Source organism: Nuphar pumila, chromosome 13, assembly GCF_984573655.1.
Source record: "Nuphar pumila chromosome 13, dmNupPumi1.hap1.1, whole genome shotgun sequence".
Lineage (NCBI taxonomy): Eukaryota > Viridiplantae > Streptophyta > Magnoliopsida > Nymphaeales > Nymphaeaceae > Nuphar > Nuphar pumila.
The window spans coordinates 96202370-96226187 of NC_143261.1; the positions used below are offsets into that span (position 1 = coordinate 96202370).

Genomic DNA, 23818 nt, shown 5'->3' on the forward strand with positions numbered 1-23818 from the left:
GAGGGAGCGAGAAAGAGACGGGATGGGTCACAGGGGTGGGGCTCAAGATGGGAAGAAAGAGAGATCGCGAAAGGGGAAGAGAGTGAAAAGGGGGCGAGACAGTGGTTAGGCTCAAGAAGGGTCAAGTCAGAGCAGTGTGAATCTGAAATAGTCATAAAATCGAGCCTTATCAGGCCTATCAAGCCTTATCAATCTCGGTAGTCTGATCAGGTTTGGTTCAAGCTTCATAGCTAGTACAATCTCAACTCATTTACGGCCCAAGCCATGCTTAACTGAGCCGACTTGGTTCGTTGTACATCCCTAGCTGGTAGACTTGTCGATTCCACTCGACAAACTTATAAATTTGGTTTAAGTAGGATATTAAATGAGCTGAAGTCCAGGGAAAAAATGGTTTTCACCTAAAATCTAACTTCACTTGGTGCAAATGAGAAGATTTGGTTAGTAATCAACCACATGAGTTGGGTGTTTTAGATTTTTGAAGGTTTTCAACAAAGAAAATGTACAAGCACAAGGGGTTTAGGATCGAATGGTCAAATTATCATAATTTGAGACATGAAACTTCAAGCTACCATGAATAGACAACTAAGGGCCTGCTTGGGTGACACCAAAAACCAAGTTTATAACTTAGACTAGATTTTTAACCAGATTTTGGGTGAAAACTCAGTTAAAATGCAAAAACCAAGTTTTTGGTTTTGTTTGGATGCCAACAATTGGCTTTGCCAAACCAGCTTTATATGTGTATGAAGCATATTTTTAGGATAAGTAGTTTAAATATATGCACTCATTAATTTATCATATATATGTGCATGTGTGAAGTATGTTTTTAAGATAAATAGTTTGAATCATTGTAATTAAGTAATTATATTTGTGTGTGCGTGATTCAATGATTAATTTGATTGATTCCAACAAAATGAATTGTGACTGCATGATCCACAACAAGAAAATTAAGAAGATCCAACAAGTTGTATGCACCGGTTCGACAGGTTCTACACGAGTGGCTCCTAAAACTAATTGAGGAAGCAAATGACAAGTTGAATCAGATGCATTTTTTAAAGTTCTTGGAGATCACACCATGAAATAGTGATCACAATCTCTTTGAGGTCGTTGTGCAATTCTGAAATCAAACAATCAACACATTTTAATTCAGAGATATTGAAAACAACCATCATGTTAAAGGACATGACATGAATCACCAGATTTAAGTGCCATGAGAAGCTAGTTAGTGCACATTAGTGAAAGGATTTTGAGAACTTTTTAGGTGTTTATCTACAAACAGATAAGGATGTGTTTGAAGGAAAAAGGCTAAAGTTATCAAAGTTGAGGAAGCACTATGATTCCAAGAGGGAGAGAAAAATGAATGAAAAGTTATCATGTGTTGGATGAAAGGGAAGTTCTAGAGTGGATAAAGAAGTGACAACATTCTTGTTGTACTTCTTTGGCATGTGCTTATTCATTGATAATGATGAGAAGTAGATCCATGGATCATACATTAGGTTGTTGCAAGACCTGGATCACGTTGATTAATACACATAGAGAGCAACCTCACTTGTACACTTATATGCAAGTTTGAGTGTAACAAGGCATGAAGGAAAAAACATAATTCGTCTTGTTGGTTGTGCTGGAGGTATCATTGTACCTAAACTTTTGAGTTATTTAACATTATTGATATATTATACTCTATGTATTGATCCTTGCAGATTTGTATATGAGAGCACATATCCATTTGAATGGCCCTGAGATGTAATTGTCTTCCTAAATTTTCAAGTATTGCAATGTAGAGTCGGTCACGCAATAAAGATAAGGAGAATAATCAAAGAGTGTTGGGCCCTCACTATAATGTACAAAATTTGTATCGAAAATTTTTTGATTTTTTTTTTAAACCAAAAAAAGGTTGTCCAAGCCATTTGCAAACCTGAATAAACTTGGGCGGATTATAATCAAACCATAACACACACATGATTGAAATAGAGTTCTAAACAAATCATTCATTAATTTAAAACATTCAATCATAATCAAATTAGAGTCTTAACACATTATTAAAATATTTAAAATGTCCAACAGCCAAAACATGAGCCAAGTATTTGGGAAGAGAGAGATGGCATCCGTCTTGGCACCACCACAAGCATGTTGCATCACCAGCTTACTCATTACCTGAAAAATGGTAAAAGTAGGGGTGTTCAAACCATGCCCCAATAGGTAACACTTTACCATATAAATAGAAAATTAAATTTCAAGTACACAAATCATAAAATGCACATACTAAACAAGCATATATCACTTATTCAGATTACATGCATCCATATTTTAGCATACATGTAAATAAACAACATTAACTTACTCTTTATCATAGTGCTTGCATTCAAACTTGTAAATAATCAAGATTATGTATTATTGCATATAATTATTTTATACATCTCAACATGTGAAACATATGAACCTCATTTCTAATGCATTTTTCTCTTTTCTTGCACTGTAAGGGTATACTCTCACGGACTCAACTTCAATCTAACCAATCCGATGGGGGGTTTGCTATGCCGTGTATTTTATTAACCTCATGGACTCAGAAAGATCTCCAAACACCAACTCAATCGTCCAACCATCAAGAGACACTCTAGCGGTCTGAATAATCGATTCCTACTTTATAGAGTCATGAAGCTATCTACCTAGGCCTTAAAAGGTAGTCTTGGTTCTCTACGTCAAGGATGGAGAACCAAAGAGATACCTCGCACAATAAATTAGTCATTTCTTTTCTTGATCGTGTGTACTACCTGCTGGTGCGATTTTGAAAATGGTTATTTTAAACAAGAACTGCACACCAAATAATAAATTTAAAACAAGTCCTTGCACTCATGTAGAATGGCAAGTCGGATCGTCTCCTCAAGGAATGAGAACTAAGGCATAATATTTCACTTAAAAACATTACTTTATTAATATTTCAAAACAAAATAAAAGAACTACACTATCTCTTCAATTACTATACGATAAAAGTAAACACAATAAAAAAGAAAGCAAATCCTAAACTAAGCTCGGGACTTTCTCTCTTCGGACTCAAGTAAAGAGGTAATTATAGATATCCTCCTCTCCAAAGAAGCAACCTCCAAGAGAAAACACCAGCAAAACAAAATACACAACTATACATATAATAACAAGACTATTATCAAAATAACAAAAAGCATGCAGGACTAACAATTAAAAATTCAAACAAATTAATTCTAACTAAAGTTGAGAACAATTGAAAGGAAATCAATAACTAATAAAAAATAATCAACAATAAATCTATCTAATTTAACACTACTCAAAAACAAAAACAAAAACAAAAACAAAAACAATGAGATTATGCTAACAGTCACAACTAAAAAGAAAACTAAATAAATACACATCTGTTTTCCTTAACGAAAAATAGTGCACAGACACACAGACTAGATCTAACTAACACTAATATATAGAATAATACAAAGCAATACCAAAAAATAGTAAAAAAACCTAAACTATTCTACCTGAATTGCAAATAAAGAAAATCTGAAATTGGCAGGATCTGTCAACTTTGAACAGAAGATGGGCAAGGTCAAAACAAATCAGAATCTTCTCAAATTTGGCATGGACCTAGCCAATATCCTCTAGTTACGTGTCTGCCTTGTCTCTTAATGAAATTCTACAAAAAAATCACATGAAATGACACACTAAAACACAAAATTCACTTTACTAATTTCTATTTTAATGATAAAGCAATTAAAAACTAAGCAATTCAATCTAATTAAATACTAATCAGAATGAAGACTATTCTAAAATCAATTCTAAACTAAAAAAAATACTAAATGACAAAATGCTGAAAATTAATTAAAAACACTAAAAAAAACTAAACTGCATGATATAACTATCTACTGCTAACTTAAACAAGAACTTCGCTAATATCGACTAAATGAGACCTAAAAACAATAATGATAACAGAATTTGATGCAAAACAGCCAGATGAAAATAAATTTTTAATTTGACTAATATCAAATTAATCAATAAACAATTGAAATTAACTATGATACATCAAAACTACAACACACGCTAACACTGATTGACGCTATTAAAGCTAATTTATCTAATTCTAATTAGTCTAGTCTCAAATAAATTTCTAAAAAAAACTAGAAAATGACTTAATTAATAAATTGATTTAATAAACTAACAAAGAACTACATGCCTAATCTAATTAAGCCTATTCTATCCCTAACTATAAGCAGTGGGTGAGAAGACTTACCTCAAGGGTCATCTGACGAATTTTAGGAAGAACAGAGTGGTCCACCTTTTCTTGAAAATACATACCCATATTTTCCTCTTGCTGCAACGTTGATATCCTCTTGCTACACACATTCCGGAGCTGAGCCTACAAAGGGGAAGATTGATAGAGAAGAAAAGATGGTTGGCGGTTGCTAGACGGGATTCTTGGTCGTTGGCAATGAAGATAATTGGCATCTTCACTCCAAATTTGATTTGAAGCTTCAAAAGATTGTACCTACAGCGATTAGATACAAAATACCGCAAGAAAAATAAATAGAATACGAAGAACAGAAAGAGAATTATGGAGAAAACCAAAAATAGATGAAAGAAAAAAAGAGAACAACAATAGAGAAGAAGAAGAAGAAGATGAAGAAGAAGAAGAAAACTTGAAGAAGAAAAGAAAACCACTTTTAGGGTTGTTGTAGCTTTCTTTTTATATGAAAATTTTTATTTGTTCTCTAAAACAGCCCTTAGTTCAAGCTATTTTCAAGAACCACCTTCAACTTATTAAAATTTATAATTTACCTCTAGGTGCCATCTTTGAGGGTGATTCAGTCTTTTCTCACCTTGGATCTTGGATGAGTTTAAGTATGGATCTGATACAAGGTTCATGGTGAAGGATTGGAGTCAGATCTGGATCCTAAACTCCTCAAAAATTGATCTCTTACCTTGAAATAGCCTTATCTTTCTCATTTTAACTCAGTTTCGAGCAAAAATTCGAACTGAAGCCTCTTTACACTTTAAACATCACAAAAATGGATACTTAAGCCATAAAACCACATATAAATGCATGAATATGTGATAAAATAATATGCATTATCAAATTCTCTCATGCTAGCTTGTTTGTCAGTCTCTAAGCAAACCAACCCTAAGCAACCTCTAACTAGATACACTAAAAAACTGAAAATAGCAATGTATAAATTCAAAAGCAATACAAGTACAAGTCCTAATTATCCTAACTTACTTTTGTAGGAATCACGATTGCATTTAGCATAGGATCTGGTCAATAAATGGTAGCAGAAAGTGGTCCTTCTATGCTGCTACATTCAGCTTTCTATAGTCTATGCAGACTTGCCACCCTGTTGTTGTCCTCTTAGGAATACTCTCCATCTTCTCATTCTCAACCACTGTGAGTCCAGACTTCTTAGGGATCACCTGAACTGGAGTCACCAATTGACTATCTGAGATCGGGTAAATTATCCCTGCATATTGACAATTTTCTTTACGTTGGGATTCAGTCTCCTCTGCATGTCTCCCACAGGCTTAAATCCTTCTTCACAATAGATTTTTTGGCAAAAGGAAGGATCTATCCCTCTGAGATCTGCCACTGCCCAACCTATCGTTGTCTTGTGCTCTTGCAAAACCTCAATCAATCTGGTCTTTTGATCCTCTGTGAGGTTTGCAGAGATGATCACAGGCAACGTACGATTTTCTCTGAGATATGCATACTTCAGTGAAGTCGGTAAGGGCTTCAACTCAAGCTTTGAGGAACATTCAATGAACGACTTGGCCGGTGTCTCAGCTAAAGTGGGGAGAGGCTTGAATCCTCCTCTCCAAGAAAGGGTACTGGAAACTATTGACGCGACATTTAAGGTCTCCCTATCTAGGCTATCTCCTAATGTACAATCAGCTTCTAGTGAATCTCTAATCAATAAGTCAGAGTCTTTTTTCAACAAATCATAAACAATATCCACATAGAAGCAAGCCTCATCTCCAGCGGGTCCCATGGTAGCATTAAAGATATGCAATCTTACTTTCTTATTGCCAAATAAAACATCCATCATTTTGGTACAATAATTGATACATGTATTAGTCGTTGCCAAGAATGGCTGACCCAAAATAATCAGAGTCTGGTGTTGGCTGTCTATACCCTCCATATCCAAGATAATAAAGTTGACTAGAAAATAGAACTCATCTACCTTAAATAGCATGTCCTTAAGGATTCCTCTCAAAACCTTAATAGAACTATCTGCCAACTGTACAATCATAAGATTCAGCTTTATCTCTCCTAATCCAAACGAATCATAAAAATTCTTTGGCAAGAGAATAACACTTGCCCCAAGATCTAACAACGCTTGCTCAATCTGGATATTTTCTATATCGCATGAGATAATAGGAGCACCAGGGTCCTTGAGTTTAGGTGGAGTTTGGTGTTGAAGTACTGAACTCACCTGTTCTGTCAGAAGGACCTTGGTAGGAACCTTGCCTCTTGATTTGCATTTCTGCGTGCACTGACTCTTCAAAAACTTGGCATAGGCAGGCACTTGTTGAATGGCATCAAGCAGAGGAAGGTTGATTTACACTTGCTTGAAAATTTTGAGAATCTCTTGCATTTTAACCCCTTGTTAATTCCTCCTAGGGACTATAGGGCTCTGGGATAGGATGGTTTTGGGACATACACTGGAGAATCCTCTTCCTTTTGAGGAGACTCGCCTCTATCCTTACCTTTATCAGGGTTAGACGACTAAGCAAAAGTAGAAGAAATGGTTTCACTTGGCTCATCTGTCGTCTCTCTCAAAACTAACTGATACTCTTATCCACTCCTAAGGGTCATAACTGCCTTAGCTTATTGTTGGTGAGGATCTGTTATACACAGGCTAGAAGATAGAGGATCTTTTCCCTTGGGGTTCACTATAAGTTGGCTTGGTAAACTACCCTCATTCCTCCTAGTCAATGCTTCTTTTAATTGTCTCATATGTGTTTCTAATTTGGCTATGGACTATTGAGGGGAGTTTAGCACTTGGTTGCACTTTTCAAAGGCAGTTTGGTTGAAAGTTTTCACCTCTTGAAATGTCTGAAGAAGTCTCTGCTCAAAGGACAACTGTTGGGTGATCTTCCGCAGAGCTACTGTGGGAAATATAGGAAAGGGCGGAGGATAGCTTGGCCTTTGATAGGTCTGAGTGAAAGCATTAGGCCTAACCTGCTATGTTGGAGGCACATAGACCAAAGCTTGTGGATTCTTTCATGAGAAATTAGGATGGTTTCGCCAACCTAGATTATAAGTAGAAGAAAATGAGTTGTACACGAGTTTGGCGAATCCCTAAGCAGCATGAACTTGTTCTTAGACAAATTCAGGGTACTGAGATGCCGAAGGACATTCATCAACAACATGTGTCAGGCTAGTGCATAGAGCGCACACTATATTAATAGGTGATGGGCTAGCAAGAAGTTAATTTTGTTTCTGAGTGAGCAAGTCTACTTTGTTGTGCAACTCGGTCGTTGTACTCACCTCAAGAGCACCATCTTTTTCATAATCTCTAGTAAGGTCATATTGAACATCAATTTCGTACCCAAGGCCTTCTGCAACTGATTCTAGAACTTAGATTTAAATGTCGGATCCCTATCTGATATGATTGATAGTGGCACACCATGTAGTTGCACTATCTCTTTCACATATAAATCCTCTAAGCTCTCTAAGGACTGACTGAACCTAATGGGGAGGAAATAGGCCGACTTTGTTAGTCGATCTACTATCACTCATATAGCATCCTTACCCTAATGAGTCTTGGGTAAGCTCACTATGAAGTCCATTGTAATTCATTCTCACTTTCATTATGGAATCTCAATCTGCTGCATTAACCCGGCAAGTCTTTGATGCTCTATCTTGACCTACTGGCAAGTCAAACACCTAGACACGTACTCAACTACTTCCCTTTTCATACTCGTACACCAATAACTGAAAAGTGAAACAGATATAGGTAAAAACTTCACATATACTATAGATGTATAAATTTAATTAAAGTTGTCTGAATACTTACTTCCTTTGCAGATCTTTGTATATCTTGGTACTACCAGGGTGGATAGTGTACATATTTTTATGAGCTTCATTCAAAAGCTCATCTCGAATCTGCAAGTCATTGGGCACATATAGCTTGTGCCCAAAGCATATGCTTTTGTCTTCTTTCAGATGCAGGGCCGACTCGTCCTGCTTGCATGCATGCAATACCTATGAGAACTATGGATCCTCTATCTGTTTCTCGATGTTCTAATCCATCAGTTCAAGAATTGAGAAATAGTGTTGAAGATTATTAAGCCTTTTATTGAAAGAAATTTCTTGATTATTTGAGGTTGTTATTAGCCACTAAAAATGTTCACAATCATTATATTTTTTGTTACGCAACTTGTCATACAACTGAGATGCCTAAGCTTTAAAGTTTTTTAATTATTTTTTATTATATGAGAATCCATTAAACAAGAATATATTTAACCACGTCTCATTAATATAAAAATATAAAATAGTTCTACTGCCTAACAAATGCTCATATAGCTTATACAACATACTAAGGGTTTGACTTTTCAATTATCTTCTGTGCAACATTTTTAATTGTCATTATGTCTAATGTCATTAGTGTCTTAGTCTTCTATTATCATTTATGAATCTGGCGCAGTATACATGGTATAGTCATCATCATTGATATCATTTTATTCTACACTGCCTATGTCATTGTTGCTACTACTAATTGATTGTTCTGTTGTATAAACTAAATAAAAAATAAGTGTATCTTTCACTTTTTTTGCTTATATATATATATATATATATATATATATATATATATATATATATATATATATATATATATATATAACATTCTTGTATTTTCAACTTTCAAGATTAACCATAAAAATATAACATTCATCATCGCACTACTTCTCAAGCATAAATTATAAAGTCCAACGACTTGTACTTACCTTTGTTATATGCCCTAGAAGGTTGAATGTCATTCACATTACAACGATCAAGATCATTGGCATTGCTTTGCCCATGTGCTTCAACATCCACTGCAGTGATCCTCTGATTATGTACAACATTAATTATTCATAGAAGTTTTTTATTATATGCACATCAAAAATCTTTATCCATAATCAGTTCAAGCAATTGCACGCCCTCCACGTGCCTGAGTTTAATGTTTAGGACATCAATATCATTCACTGTTTGGGATAGTTAGATGTTTGCTAAGGAATTGAGCTCAATAGATGGTGCCTAATATAGATGCATATTCTTCACTTGATTCTCATCATTTTATTCATCAATTGTTTCTTTTACATCACTTCTAACAACTTGTTTAACTTCGCAATCAAAAACCTTTCGTTCACCTTTGCAAGCAATAAAATAAATGACACCACTAAATAACATCAATTTTACATCATCATCGTCCAAAATATCTATCCATATTTGTTGGCTATCTATGTTTGAAGAATAACTATACCAGAGGCTCAATAATTTTTTTGCATAACTAGTTTTATGAGACATCAAAGTCATAAATTCGTTAAAGCTACTATTTTTTGACATCAATATAGATCTCTAATTCGTGTGATCAATGTTATGATAGTGTGCTTTAACCATTTCTGTATTCAACATTAACTGTCTACACCAACCACACAACATATCATTTATCTAATAAAAATATCATGTGAGAAAAGGTCATCCATATACACTTCATACATTCAAATAACATAACTACCGACAACAATCACTCTGAAAACCAATTACCCACAATAACCCTCTGACCATATTCAATGTTTGTGCACAGTCAACCCTATCCCCATTAGACAATGCAAAAACACTGAATATTAACTAAAGGATAAGAAAATAAATATAAATCATCTACCACATAAATATATATGTGTGTGTGTGTGTGTGTGTGAAAAAACCTAAATCTAGTAAACCCCAAGTGATAAATTTGGTAGCAAATATTAAAAGAAATATAAGAAAACATACTAAAAACATTCACAACAACAACCAAATACAAATACACATAGAGCTATTAAATGATCATATCTATAAATAAATGAAAAAAGTTCAAAATAAAATAAAATGATATTGTTTGTATGGAACTCATCTTTCGACCTAACCGAGAAAGTCAATGCAAAGGATATTGCAACCTCTTCGAAATGCAGTAAAAAAATTTATAGGAATCATTGGAAGGGGAGAGGGAAAATGTTGAGGTTTCTATAAAGAAAAGGATTGGGGTTATTTTCAAAAATAAAATAAACAAAATTGACTTTATATATAATTCAATAAAAAATGTGAATATACAAAAATTCATATGCCAATTTTTTTTATAAATCATCATATATTTGTGGATCTTCTTGATGATTAGTTATTAAAGGAGGTTAGCATGGTATCTCACAATTTTCATACTATATAAGCGAATTTAGTATAATATTTGTGAAGTGACAAGGTTTCAGTAACAGGAGGTTCGCACAATATTTCACAAATTTTGTACTATATAAGCGAATTTAGTATGGTATTTATGAAGTTACGAGGTTTCAGTAATTGGAAGTTCACACTATATCTCACAGATTTCATATTATATACGCGAATTTAGTTCGATATTTACAAAGTTACAAGGTTTCAATAACATAAGATTCGCACAGTATCTCACAAAATACATATTATATAAGCGAATTTAGTATGATATTTGAGAAGTTTCAGTAACATGAGGTCCACACAGTATCTCATGATTACATACTGTATAAGCAAATTTAGTATGATATTGCGAAGTTATGAAGTGTTAATAATAGAACATTTATACTATATCTCAGAAATTTTTTATTATATATACGAATTTAGTTTGATATTTGTGAAGTTATGAGGTTTCAGTTGAACAGGAGGTCAACAAATTTGGTTATGTGAACTTTGTGAGGTTAAAAAAAAATGTGTGAATCTACTTTTTAATGAGAGTTTGTGATACCAATATAGCATATCGATATATCGTGTGAACCTGGGGATGTTCTTTCATGCAAAAGATAAAAAGTCCTAAAGAAGTCAGGCATTTACATGGGGCATATTTAAAAAAATGAGGCATTTTAAAAAACATGTTATTTTTGCTGTTAAGTACGAACATTTTTTGTTCTTTTAAAGCATCTCCACATATCCTTACACCTTCCCAGTCATAAGACACCAATATTTAGGGCTTGTAAACATAAAGAGACTCTTGGCTTAAATATTTAGCTTGAACTACTTTTATCCATGGGTTAGACTGTTGGGAGAATATATTTCATGCTAATTAAGCCAAACATGCTTTATTAGTCTCCTCTAACTAGAGGTGAACACTGGGCCGGGCAGCCTGAGGTTCGCATATCCAATATACACTATATATTATATAATAAGCTCAGCCCGGCCCGATTAGGCCCATGGGCTAACGGGCGGGCAATGGGCCAGGGTTTTCCCAACGGGCTGGCCTGTCATTGATGGGCAGGCCCGGTCAACTGCTCAGTCGGCCCGGTCCATTAGCGGGCCCGATGCCCACCCCTACCTCTAACTACCTAATACCAAAGTCCCCTTCTTCCTTGGATATTTTTCATTATTTTTTTCAAACCATAAAAAACCTCACATTATCCCCTCCATTTCCTTTATGACAGACGAATGCGAAAACAATTTATCCAATAAAAAGGAAAGTTTGAGAGAATTTTTCCATCCCAAGTTTCCATCCTTACTGGAAATTTGTTTAGTAACTTCTCACACATGGATTTCTTGAGTGTACCATTGAATAATGGAAGTCTGAAATACACAATTGGAAGAGATTTCGGCTGCCATCCACTACATTGATGGTTTTGTGCTATTTTATGGTAAGATACATTGAAGGGTATAGGGACTGACTTTTCCTAGTTTACCTGAAGCAAGGATGCCATTTCGAACTTGCCAGTGATCTTGATAAATTCGAACAAGCAGGGGAACATCGGATTTCCTTGCCCGATCCCTCTACTACCTGGGAATAGTTTGCTTGGTTCACCATTCATTACAACCACAAACAGGGGTTCACACCATTGCATTATTAACTCAATCCATGCTCCTGCAAACCCAAAAACTTTTAAGGTGTCCTAAAAAAAAACCCTTCCCATTCTGTCATACCCTTTTGCTAAATTAGTTTTGAAGATGATACTCTTTTTTTTTTTTTCAGTGTCCATTGAATCTATTATAGTTTGTCTCCTCGAAGCAGTAACTATAGTTTGTCTCTCAGAAGAAGTTCATTGCTAATACTATCCAGGTTTCCTTCATTTGCTTGGCTTTGGCACTGATCTAGCTCTGTTGTGCTAGCTTGTATTCTTGATGGAATATGACCTATGGATGAATGTGACCATTGCCTAAACCCCTGCTTTACTGCGTCCAGATGAGACACTGATTTAAACATTAGGCAACCCTCTAAATGCTCGTCCCAACTAGATCTCACTGTCTCCTCACACCCTTCTTTCATCGTCCAAAATTTAAAAAACTTAAATGATGATGATGATACACGACGCCTTGTCTTGTTGTGGATAATCACATTGTCATGGTCAGATATTGATATGAGAATGATCTTGATTGATGTGTTGGGAAACCTACTGATCCACCATCTATTCACCAGAGCTCTATCAAGCGGACTCGAAACTGACTACCCTGTTGATTATATCACTAAATTGTTGTGAATCATATAAAAACTGAACCTGGATGCTCAGCTTCTATGAGGCCACATTCATTGATCATATCACTAAATTGTTGTGAATCAAGGTGATCCTTTCCCTTCAGCTACCGACCTCGTAGAGTTCCAATCTCCAAGTAATATCCAAGGTTCCTCCCTTGGATGCTGTTGCAAAATCTGCCACATCGATCTCCTCTGAGATGCCTCATTCCGTCCATAGAACCCAGTCACCATCATTAGCCCACATTCCTCTTCTACCGGGGTCGTCGTCACCTAGTCTGTGATCAAAACTATTTCCACTTTCAAAACTCTCAGATCCCACGTTAATATTATACGACTGAGAGCTGAGGCCTCAAAATTCCCAACCATTTCAAGAGTTGTGAGCTCCCTATGAATCTCTGTCATCACCTCTCTTGTGATCTTTGTTTATGGAAGAAACATTAAATCAATCTTTTGGGCTCCGATTATTTCCTAGATTTGGCGTCGAACCCACCTCTGGCCCAGACCCTTAATATTCCACGTTAAGAGAATCATGGTTGGGGGTTTGGGGGGTGGTTATCTCTTTAGGGTTGGTTATCGTTCCGCCCTCTCCATCTTATAATTCCTCTTTTCTCTTTAGGGCGTTTGCATGTCACCAAAAATGAGCATTTTCCCAGAAAACGCATCGACGGGCGTGCGTTTCTGTGGTGCCCAAAATTTTAAAACAGAGGTGTGAAATCCCCTCCACGGGCGAGCCAAAATGCACGTTGGATCCCATTTTCTGCGGAAACGTTTTCCGTGGGAGGGGTCAGATTCCATTTTTGCGGCAACACATTCCACGGAAGGGGGTGCGTTTGCTTGTCAGGGAATTGGGGTGCTGCAGCACCTCTTCCATGGATTCCTCTACTGCAAAAACAGAATTGAACCCTCCCCCAAAGAAATGCTTTCTGCGAAAAAAGAGGGTCCAGCGTGCATTTTGGCATCCCGACGATGCAAATCGGTGGTCCCATGTTTGTTTCGATATTTTGGGCTCCGCAAAAACGCATTCCCGTCTATGAGTTTTTCTCAAAAAAAGAAGAGTTTTCCATGAGAAGCAAACGCCCCCTTAGAGTTTATACTCATCTAATGAGACCTATGTTAGATATTTTACGTAAGCCTACCTATGTAACGTTATAAACCTATTTAAGGTGAAGGCTCATATAAAGTGATCTTATACAGTCGTGCCATATGACATCTTATAAAGTATGGTTATAATAATATGTAGATACCGTATGTGCCCTCATATATCAATTTTCGAATTTATGATAGGCTGAATTGAAAAGAAGACTATTGAGTGGTTACAATTAAGTTATGGTCCTTAAAACCATATATAGTGGCTATTCTCTTTTGTCTCTCCATCAAGAAAAAAAATTTCCCCTCTCATTAGGTTTAGAGAAGAATGAAAGGCCATCTATAGAGATTTTGGAAGATCTAACGCATCAAGATCTACCAGTGCAACAATGAATTCGGGTACATTTTCGCTTTATATTTTATTTGTTTATTTCTGGTCTTTTCAATAATTTAGCATGAACAAATTTAGAGATCAAGAAATATGATTTCTCTAATCAGGAATCTAACAATTGGTATTAGAGCCTCTTGTTCTTGTTAAATTGTTGAAATATTTGATTTTGCCATTATTTTTTTTTATCGGAATCACATTGAATTCAGTTTTCTCCTTTAATCATCATCATTAGGGACCTTTAATAATAATAAAATAAATAAAATTTATTTTTTGCCACAGTTGACGGTATAGTTTGGGGTTTTGCTGGGATCGATGATCAATCGCGGGGGTGGCGCGACCCTTCGGTGGCCGTAGGCCACCGAACGACATTGGGCAGCTTGTTGGACATTGTTCAGTCTTTGGCACAGGCACCGTCAAGTGCCTGCATAGGAAACAAGGAGGTGGGAAGGACCTGACAATTCTCCCTGGCATCTCATCAATTTCGGTGAGGGTAGGATGCCCCCTCTTTTTTGTTCAGCATCAAGGCGCAGGTGAAGGAGGACCGAACAACCCTCCTCACGTCGTTTGGCTATGCCCAAACGGAGGTAGGGCCGATCAACCATTCCCCTTTGGATTCGGTCGATCGAGGGGGTTGCCGAACGGAGAAGGGGCCTATCGGCCCTTCCCCTTTGGATTCGGTCGACCGGAGGGTGTCGGCTGGCCCTCGCCGAATGTCGGTCGTCGTCCAACGATAGTGGTCTGGGGTCTTCGGTTTTCCCCAGCCACCGACGGGTGACCAGGGTCCGGCGGTCAGCCTGGTTTGGTCCCCATCTAGTTTGCTAGTACCAACCCGGGTCGAGTGTGGTCTGACCCACGTCGGGTCAGGTCTGACCTGACCCGCAGATCAGATCAGGCCCACGTCGGGTCAAGTTTAACCTGACCCACAGTGCGGGTCTGATCCGACCCGACCCGATGGGCCAGACCCCTTTGCATGTGCTATGGACTCATAAAAAAAACAAGATTTTTTTTTATTTTATTGGGTATAGGCCATTAAGTATGCATTTCGGTTTCTTTTAGAGGGTTGACTTCAGATATATTTTTTACCCTATTTGGATAATAGTTTTTTTTTGTTCATATGCATGTAACCGCATATTATATTTGAACTATGGTATTTTTTTCGGAATAAGGGTCTAATATTCTAAAATGAGTTTATTAAAATATGTAATCAAAGTAACCTCTCATGTGAAAATTAACTTATTTGAAATATTAAGATGTTCGTATATTCGAGATTCATGTGAATAGTGATCGGTCTAAAAGAAAATTACTATTTGGCCGAGCTCAAATATACTTTCAGTAATAAATATGGGATGATTATCAAGTTTTTCATTTGAACAATGAGTCAGTCCAAAGAAAGGCTTGTTGTTTGACATAATTAATTGTCCATGTTTGATTACTATAATAAAAGTACCACTTACAAGTTGACATTTCTGTTCAAAGACTAAATGTGAATGTTGTGTTGGGTTTCTTATGATGGGGTTCACCACAGTTTAAATATATTAATTATTGTTAATGCATGTGAATATGTATATTAATTGTGAGCTTATTGTGGTTTGTTTTGTTCTTAATTGAGTAAATTATTCTGCTTCTACAATATCTGTAAATATCAATTCAATCCTTGTTTTGAATGACTCAAACTTCAAAAAACCAAAAAGAAAATGTTAAGATTGTTCTCAGGTGTATAGATTTGGATATTACACTTTGAGAGGATCAACTCACTGCTTTCATAGATAAAAATTTCATTGAGGATAAAATAAAATATGAGAAGTGGGATCAATCTAATCACATGAGTCTTATGATCATAAAACATGCAATTTTGTAAACCTTCAGGGGTGCTATACTTAAAGAGGTTAATGCCAAGAAGTTTCTTAAGAAAATTTAAAAACATTTCTATTTTAATAAAAAGGCTAAGACAAACACTCTCCTTTCGAGTCTTGTTTCGATGAGGTATAAAGGTAAAGAGAACACAAGGGAGTACATTATGAAAATGTTTCATCTTGCTTCAAAACTAAATGCATTAAGATTAGAGTTGTCTGAAAACTTACTCATGCATTTAGTTATGATATATCTTCCTATACAATATTGTCAATTTAAGGTTAGTTATAACTGCCAAAATGATAAATGGACTCTAAATGAGCTCATTTCATATTGTGTGCAAGAAGAAGAAATGATGAAACAAGAAAATACAGAAAGTGCTCATTTGACAGTTACATCTAAAGACAAATTTAAGAAAAGAAAAAAGGATAAAGAAGCTACAGTGGATCCTTCATCGCAGAAGAAACAAAAGAAATATCAGGATACAAAGTTCAGTTGTTTCTTTTGTAAGAGCGAATGTTACATGAAAAAGGATTGTACCAAATATCATGTTTGGCATGAAAAGAAAGGTACCCTCCTCACTTTGGTTTGTTCTGAAGTTAATTTAACTTATGTACCCAAGCACACTTGGTGGATGGATTTTGGTGCTATCATTCACATAAGTGTGTCTATGCAGGGTTGCCTAAGTTATCGAACATCAATTGATGCTGAAAGATTAATCTATGTGAGCAATGACGAATCAGTTCAAGTTGAGGCAATAGGGACTTTTAGTTTATTATTAAATACTAATTGTTATTTAAATTTGAAAAAATATACATTGTATTGTAATGTAGATGAATTTTGGTTTCTATTTTTGCATTAGGCAAATTTAGTTATTCGTGTTTATTTAGAAATAGTCAGTTTAAGTTGTTTCTTAATTTAAATCTTATTAAAATTGGTTCTTTATCTGTGGTCAATAACCTATATTGAATTAATATTATTGTCTCATATCATGAAAACTTGCATGCGAGTTCACATGATACAAAATAAAAATTAGTCAATGACAATTCTGCTATATTATGGCATAAGCGCTTAGGTCACATTTTTAAACAAAAAATTGAAAGGCTTATGACAAGTGAAATTCTTGATTCTCTTGATTTTACTGACTTTCAATCTTGTATTGAGTGCATAAAAGAAAAACAAACAAACATAAGGAAAATAGGCATTGATAGAAGAATAGACGTCTTAGAACTTATTTATACAGATATTTATGGGTCATTCCCTACAGCTTCTTGGAATGATCAATAATATTTTATTACGTTCATAGACGACTATTCACATTATGGGTGCCTATACTTAATTCATGAAAAGTCTCAATCACTTGATGTGTTCAAATCATTTAAGGTCGAAGCTGAAACTCAACTTGGTAAAAGAATTAAAACTGTTAGATCTGATCGTAGTGGTGAATACTATGGTAGATATGATAGATCAGGTGAACAACATCTAGGGCCCTTTGCTAAATTCCTAGATGAATGTGGTATTGTCCCACAGTACACCATGACAAACACTTCTAGCATGAATGGTGTTGCTGAGAGATGAAATTGGATCTTAAAGAATATGGTTATGAGTATGATTTATCATTTTATTTTACCAGAATCCCTCTAGAGAGAGGCTCTAAAGATTGCAGCTTATGTACTGAATAGAGTATTAAATAAAGCAGTAACCTAAACCCCATATGAAATGTGAATAGGCAAGAAGCCTAGTATGAAGCATGTTCATATTTGGGAATGTCCAGCTGAGGCAAGGTCATATAGGCCACGTGAAAAGAAATTAGACTCAAGAACATTTAGCTGCTATTTTTTAGGATATTCTGAAAGGTCTAAGGGTTATAAATTTTATAACCCTGTGAATAAGTCATTTTTTGAGATAAAAAATGCTTGTTTCTTTGGGGATGCTAAGTTTGAGGGAGGTGATAAGGTAAGACATTACTTTTAAAGAAAAAATTATTTCTCTTCCTAAAGTTGTTGTTGACAATGGTCATATTTTAATTTTTGACATTCTTCAAACAAATCCAAAACAAGGCAATGTTCAAGATCTCCTTATCCAAAATCAAGTTTTTACTTATTGAGTACAAACTCAACAACCTTAAGAAACACCTCAAGTAACTTAAGAACACGGGTCATTAAGGAAATCCACTAGAGAGAGTAAAAAAGGCAATTCCAGATTATTATATTATTTTTCTTTAATAACATGAGGGTGATATTGGCTTAAAAGAAGATGATCCAATCAACTTTCAGCAAGCTATACAAAGTTCTAACTCTCAAAATTAGATAGATACCATGCATGAAGAGTTTAAATCCATGAAAGACAATGACATTCAATCTTGTCTCATTACTTGGAGGTGTGAAACCCATTGGTTGCAAATGGATATTTAAAACTAAGAGGGATTCAAAAGGTGATGTAGAAAGATATAAGGCGCATCTTGTTGCAAAAGGGTTTACTCAAAAGGTAGGCATTGACTATACATAAACTTTTTCTCCAGTTTTTACGAAAGACTCTTTCAGAATAATGATATCACTTGTGGCTCATTTTGATTTGGAGTTGCATTAGATGGATGTAAAGACTGCATTTCTTAATTGTGACATTAATGAGACTATATATAGTGTAACCAGAATATTTTGTCTCTGGCAATGCAAAGAAAATGGTTTGCAAATTAAAGAAATCTATCTATAGACTTAAGCAAGCTTTTCGGCAATGATATCATAAATTTCATCAAGTTATCCTCTCATTTGGTTTTGAGATGAATATGGTTGATGAATGTGTATACCATAAATTCAGTGGGGGTAAATTCATTTTCTTGGTTTTATATGTCGATAACATACTACTTGTCAGTAATGATATAGGGTTATTGCATGAATCCAAGAATTTTTTGACAAAAAAATTTGAAATGAAAGATCTTGGTGATACCGCTTTTGTATTAAGAATTCAGATACATTGAGATCGTTCTTGAGGTATTCTTGGATTATCGCAAAAGAGCTATATCGAAAGATATCTGAACAGATTTGGCATGAAGGATTGTAAATCGGGTGATACCCCTATTGCAAAGAGAAACAAGTTTAGTTTCGCTCAGTGCCCAAAGTACTTGTTTGAAGTTAAGGATATGAAAAAGATTTCCTATGCATCTGTTGTAGGGACTTATGTATACTCAAGTGTGTACCCATCTGGATATAGCATACATTGTTGGGATATTAAGCAGATATCTAAGTAACCCAGGAATGGATTATTAGAAAGCAGCCAAACGGGTTATACGATACTTACAAAGAATAAAGGATTACATGCTCACATACAGGAAGTCGAATTAGTTAGAGATCATTGGGTATTTTGATTCTGACTTTGTTGGATGCCAAAACAATCGCAGATCCACGTCAGGTTATGTTTATCTGTTGGTCGGGGAAGTTGTCTCTTGGAGGAGTGTTAAGCAGACATTCATTGCATCTTCTACTATGACGTCATAGTTTGTAGCCTATTATAAGGCATTCAATCATGAAATATGGTTATAAAATTTTGTCATTGGGCTGCGAATTTTAGATAACATTGAAAGACCATTAAAGTTATTCTGTAACAATAATTCGGTAGTACTATATTTCAACAACAACATGAGCTCGTCAAAGTCAAAATATATAGACATTAAGTTCCTTGTTGTTAAAAAAAGAGTGCAGAATGGTCAAATATCTATTGAACATATTGGCGCAAACTCCATGATTGAGGATCCACTTACCAAAGGTTTACCACCTAAGGTCTTTCACGAACATACTGCTCGAATTGGCGTTATATCATTTAATGATATATTAGTTTAGTGAGAGTTTGTATTCAGATGTTCTGAGATAAAATAAAGTTTTATTTTATTGCTTCAGCATAAGACTCAGTTTCTAGTTTCATTATGTACTCATTTATTGTGATCTTACTAAAGAATAAGGTAGGACCAATTGAAAATAGGCATGTTCATATCACATTACATGTAATTTCTATGCTTCATATTTATACTTGATCTATGTCATTGGTTATGTCAATATACATGATTAATAATGGGTCTAATTACGATGACTGCAATGAAGATCACTTTTGTTTTATGTTGACATGATCGATGAACCAGATTGTTGAAGATGTCATCTGGTAAGTCAGTGTTTTTTAGCTCATAAGGATATTGTATAATGTGTAATTGTATGATAACATATGTGGCCTAAGTGAGAGATTGTTAAATATTTTATGTGGGCCTGCATATATAATTGATCACACATTATAAATTGTCTAAGGTGAAAACTCATATAAAGTGATCTTATACGGTTGGGCCATGACATCTTATAAAGTATGATTATAATAATGTGTAGATACCTTATGTGCTCTCGTATGTTAATTTTTTATTTTTATGATGAGCTAAATTGGAAAGAAGATTATATAATGATTACAATTAGGTTATGGTCCTCAAAACCACATATCCTTGAGTCAACTATAGGCAAGCATCAACATAAATTCCAATATTTGTTAGTATTTCTTTGCTAGAATTACCTTAGGGTGGAGATTAAATTCATTGACTTGCAGAACCTCTAGGGACACCATCAGCTGCTTGTTCCCTTTTGCCACCACATTCACCCACGATTGTGTTGTTTCCTTCCTCCCTGTTTGCGATTTTCATATCCATTGATGTCATTTTTTTTATGACGACCAGGAAAACCTCGGGTGGGGCCTCACAGCCACCTTAAAGCGTGCATCAGTGGGGTTTGATCTGGTGTCTTCATCTCAGCACCTTCAAAATCCCTCCGGCTTTAGGCAATACCCGCCTAAGTTTTGAACTAATTAGATAACGTCTAACCTTTATGAATTTTACTGATGTGTTGCCTGAATTTAGAACACAATTCACACTAACTTGAGTGTTTTACCATGTCCAAAATTATGGTTATCATTTATAAAATTATCATCTAACCCTTCTTTTCATATTTTACCCAATTTTGGTGTTCCCTCAGAATTAAATCAACACTTTTGAGACCAACCGTGGCTCTGGGTGATTGGTAGGAGCTGTCAGTGCACGTCTCCCTGTGGTGGGACGTTGCAGGTTCAAAACCCCAGTGACAGGTTGTATGATAACTGGTCCGAGTAGGCCTAACCCTAGCTTGCCTTTTAAAAAAAATCAACACTTTTTCGACCTTATGATGGAAGTTGTTCAAACCTCTGCACTTGAGAGAGAGAGAGAGAGAGGGGGGAGGGAGAATGCAAGAATGGATATACCCAACAAAGCAACATAAAATCATAAAAAAAAAAAACCACAAAAGAAAAATATTGCAAAATATACATTACTAGCAACACCCCCAAGTCTCCAAATCAACCAATAGCCTTCATATTCTCAAAATTGTGAGTTTTTGCTATTTTATCATCGTGACAATTCAAGAACGGATCTTGTCAACAATGGCTCACCCAACAAAGCAACACAAAATCATAAAAAATAAAAAACCACTGACGAAGAATATTGCAAAAATATACACTACCAGCAACACCCCAGGCCTCTAAATTCACCCTATAACCTTCATACCCTCCAAATTGCAGGTTAAGTTGTGAGTTTATCCTATTTTATCACCTTGATAACAGCTTAGCGGGGCAGAATGAGCTCATTACCACATATACAAATATATATATATATATATATATATATATATATATATATATATATATACAGAGAGAGAGAGAGAGAGAGCTTTTGCTGGTAGTGCGCTTCCACCTTGGCTTGGTGTCTCCGGCGAAACAAGCGGAGATGCTGACATGGACACTGACAGGTATGACATTATTTAATATATTTAAATAATATTTAATTATTTAAATAATTTTTTATAATGTTAAAATATACAAAAAATACTTTTTTATTGATTAATTTTGTTTAAAAAACTGTGCCATCGTATCCTATTTCTGTTTATTTTTTTAACTTTTGAGTCGAATCCGAATCCCGTATCTTCAAGTCCACGAATCATTGTGATGTGGTTTGGAACATGGTTAACTCACTTGAGTTAGATGCGGCGGCTGTTTGAGTACTATTTTCTTAAGAGCCATTTGTAAATTATCAAACATTAGGAGGGTATTTGTAATTATATCAAAGGTTAGTCCAGTAAAATGGAAAGTGGGGAGGTGGGCATAAATCAAGAAGAGGGGAAGGCGGGGGAAGAAAACCGAGGGTTTCGTCCCTCCGCGCCTCTCTCTCTCTCTCTCGGGTCCTAAAAAGAAGAGGAGGAAGGAGGTCGAAGAGGTACTCCCTCCCCGCTCTCTCTGTCTCTCTTTCTTTCTCTTTCCTCTTCTTCCTCCTCTTCTTCTTCCTCTTCCTCTCTCTTGGGAGGGTTTATCTGATTAGGGCGGGGCCAATTCCCCCTCTCTCTCCTTTTTCTGCTTTCTTTCATTTCTTTCTCTTATTCTTCTTCTTCTTTTTCTTTTCTCTCTCTCCCGCTCTCTCCTGGGCAAGGGATTGGGAGGGTTTATCGGATCAGGGCAAGGGCCAAAATGGGCCTCGTCCTTTGATCCAAGGTCAAATCAGTAAAAAAAAAGGAAACTAGGTTTTGGGTCGGGTCCTTTATAGACCCGATCCGAACCACACCGTACCTGCACCCGCACTCAGGCTTGTCCACACGGGTACGTACGGGGATAGCCGTGTCTGCCTCGCTTAGTGTTTGGCTGTGTCTGACATGTCCAGGAAGCGTCCTGCCGTGTCCAAGTGTCATGTGATGCCGCCACAGGATACGCATTCTAAGCGAATTGTTCGCATGACTATAAAATCAACCATGTTATTATTTAGTTTCTTCTCCAGGCGCCTTGAATAAGTATTTATTTTGATGTCAATGACTTGATTTCAAAGGCTTTTTTTTTTGTGTCTGCATAAATTCCTAGTAATGATGATGTTCTTCTCCAATTCCCTCCATTTCCATTATTCAGTTGTATTCCACGTGAATTTCACCTTGCAAATGTTATTTTTTAGGGATGGGAGAAAGCGAGTCATTGGTAGGGATGGGAGAAAGCGAGTCGTTGGTGTTGCTTTGTACAAGGAGTATTGCGTTAGGCGTTATCAATGGTAAGCTTTGTAAATTGCTACTGGGCATCTTCCTTATTTATTTGGTTGTTTGTTTCTGAAGTGGGCAATGCATTTTTTTTCATTTAATTCACTATTTTGCTTTCATTCAGATGATTATGACTTGACAAACCTGTTTGGTCTTCCAACCGAGTTGTTTGATGGCTTGTTAATGCACCTACCACCACTTGCTTTGGAAAAATTGCATGAGGTTTTTGGTGCAATTCTGCAGTATGTATACCGACTCTTAAGTGTTTTTTAGTAAGGAACTGAAAACAATGCTTATGACTATTTTTAAGTTATAATGCATGTATTCTAGTATACTTGATCAAAGAATTGTCTGTCTACCTTTTATGTCCCGACTTTATATTTAGGAATTTATGCGGATAATTGTACTTCTCGACGAGGCTCAAGTGTGTTTTCTTCATGCTGTAATTGCTTGTTTAGTGCATGTTGATGTATTCAAATCTGAACTTCAGCTTTTACTGGTAACTTATGTGGATTACATTGTTGGTTATCAAATTTGGCCCCATAATTTTTCTAATAGTTATGTATATTTTTTATATCTTTCTTTCTTTCCATCATTGTTCATGTCTGTTGGAAAAGGATATGTGTTGGTTAGTGTAGTCTTGAAAATTTAGGTTGTTATCATTTGAAAGATATTCTGCCAAAAATTCTTAACTTGTGTGAACGTCCAGAACTTAAGTTAGAATGATATGTGACCGAAAGTGGCTGCAAGAG

At 35.7% G+C, this 23818-nt stretch overlaps 1 protein-coding gene across 1 annotated transcript in view; it reads left to right on the plus strand.

Moving 5' to 3' along the window:
• The first annotated feature begins 22991 nt into the window (after positions 1 to 22991).
• The window catches only part of LOC149819317 (RNI-like superfamily protein), a 35792-nt gene continuing 34965 nt past the window's right edge, over positions 22992 to 23818 (plus strand). Inside the window, exons 1-2 of the mRNA XM_089986381.1 lie at positions 22992 to 23080; positions 23191 to 23308. Coding sequence (XP_089842507.1) covers positions 23017 to 23080; positions 23191 to 23308 — 182 coding nt within the window. The 5' untranslated portion in view covers positions 22992 to 23016. The remainder of the gene's footprint in view (positions 23081 to 23190; positions 23309 to 23818) is intronic.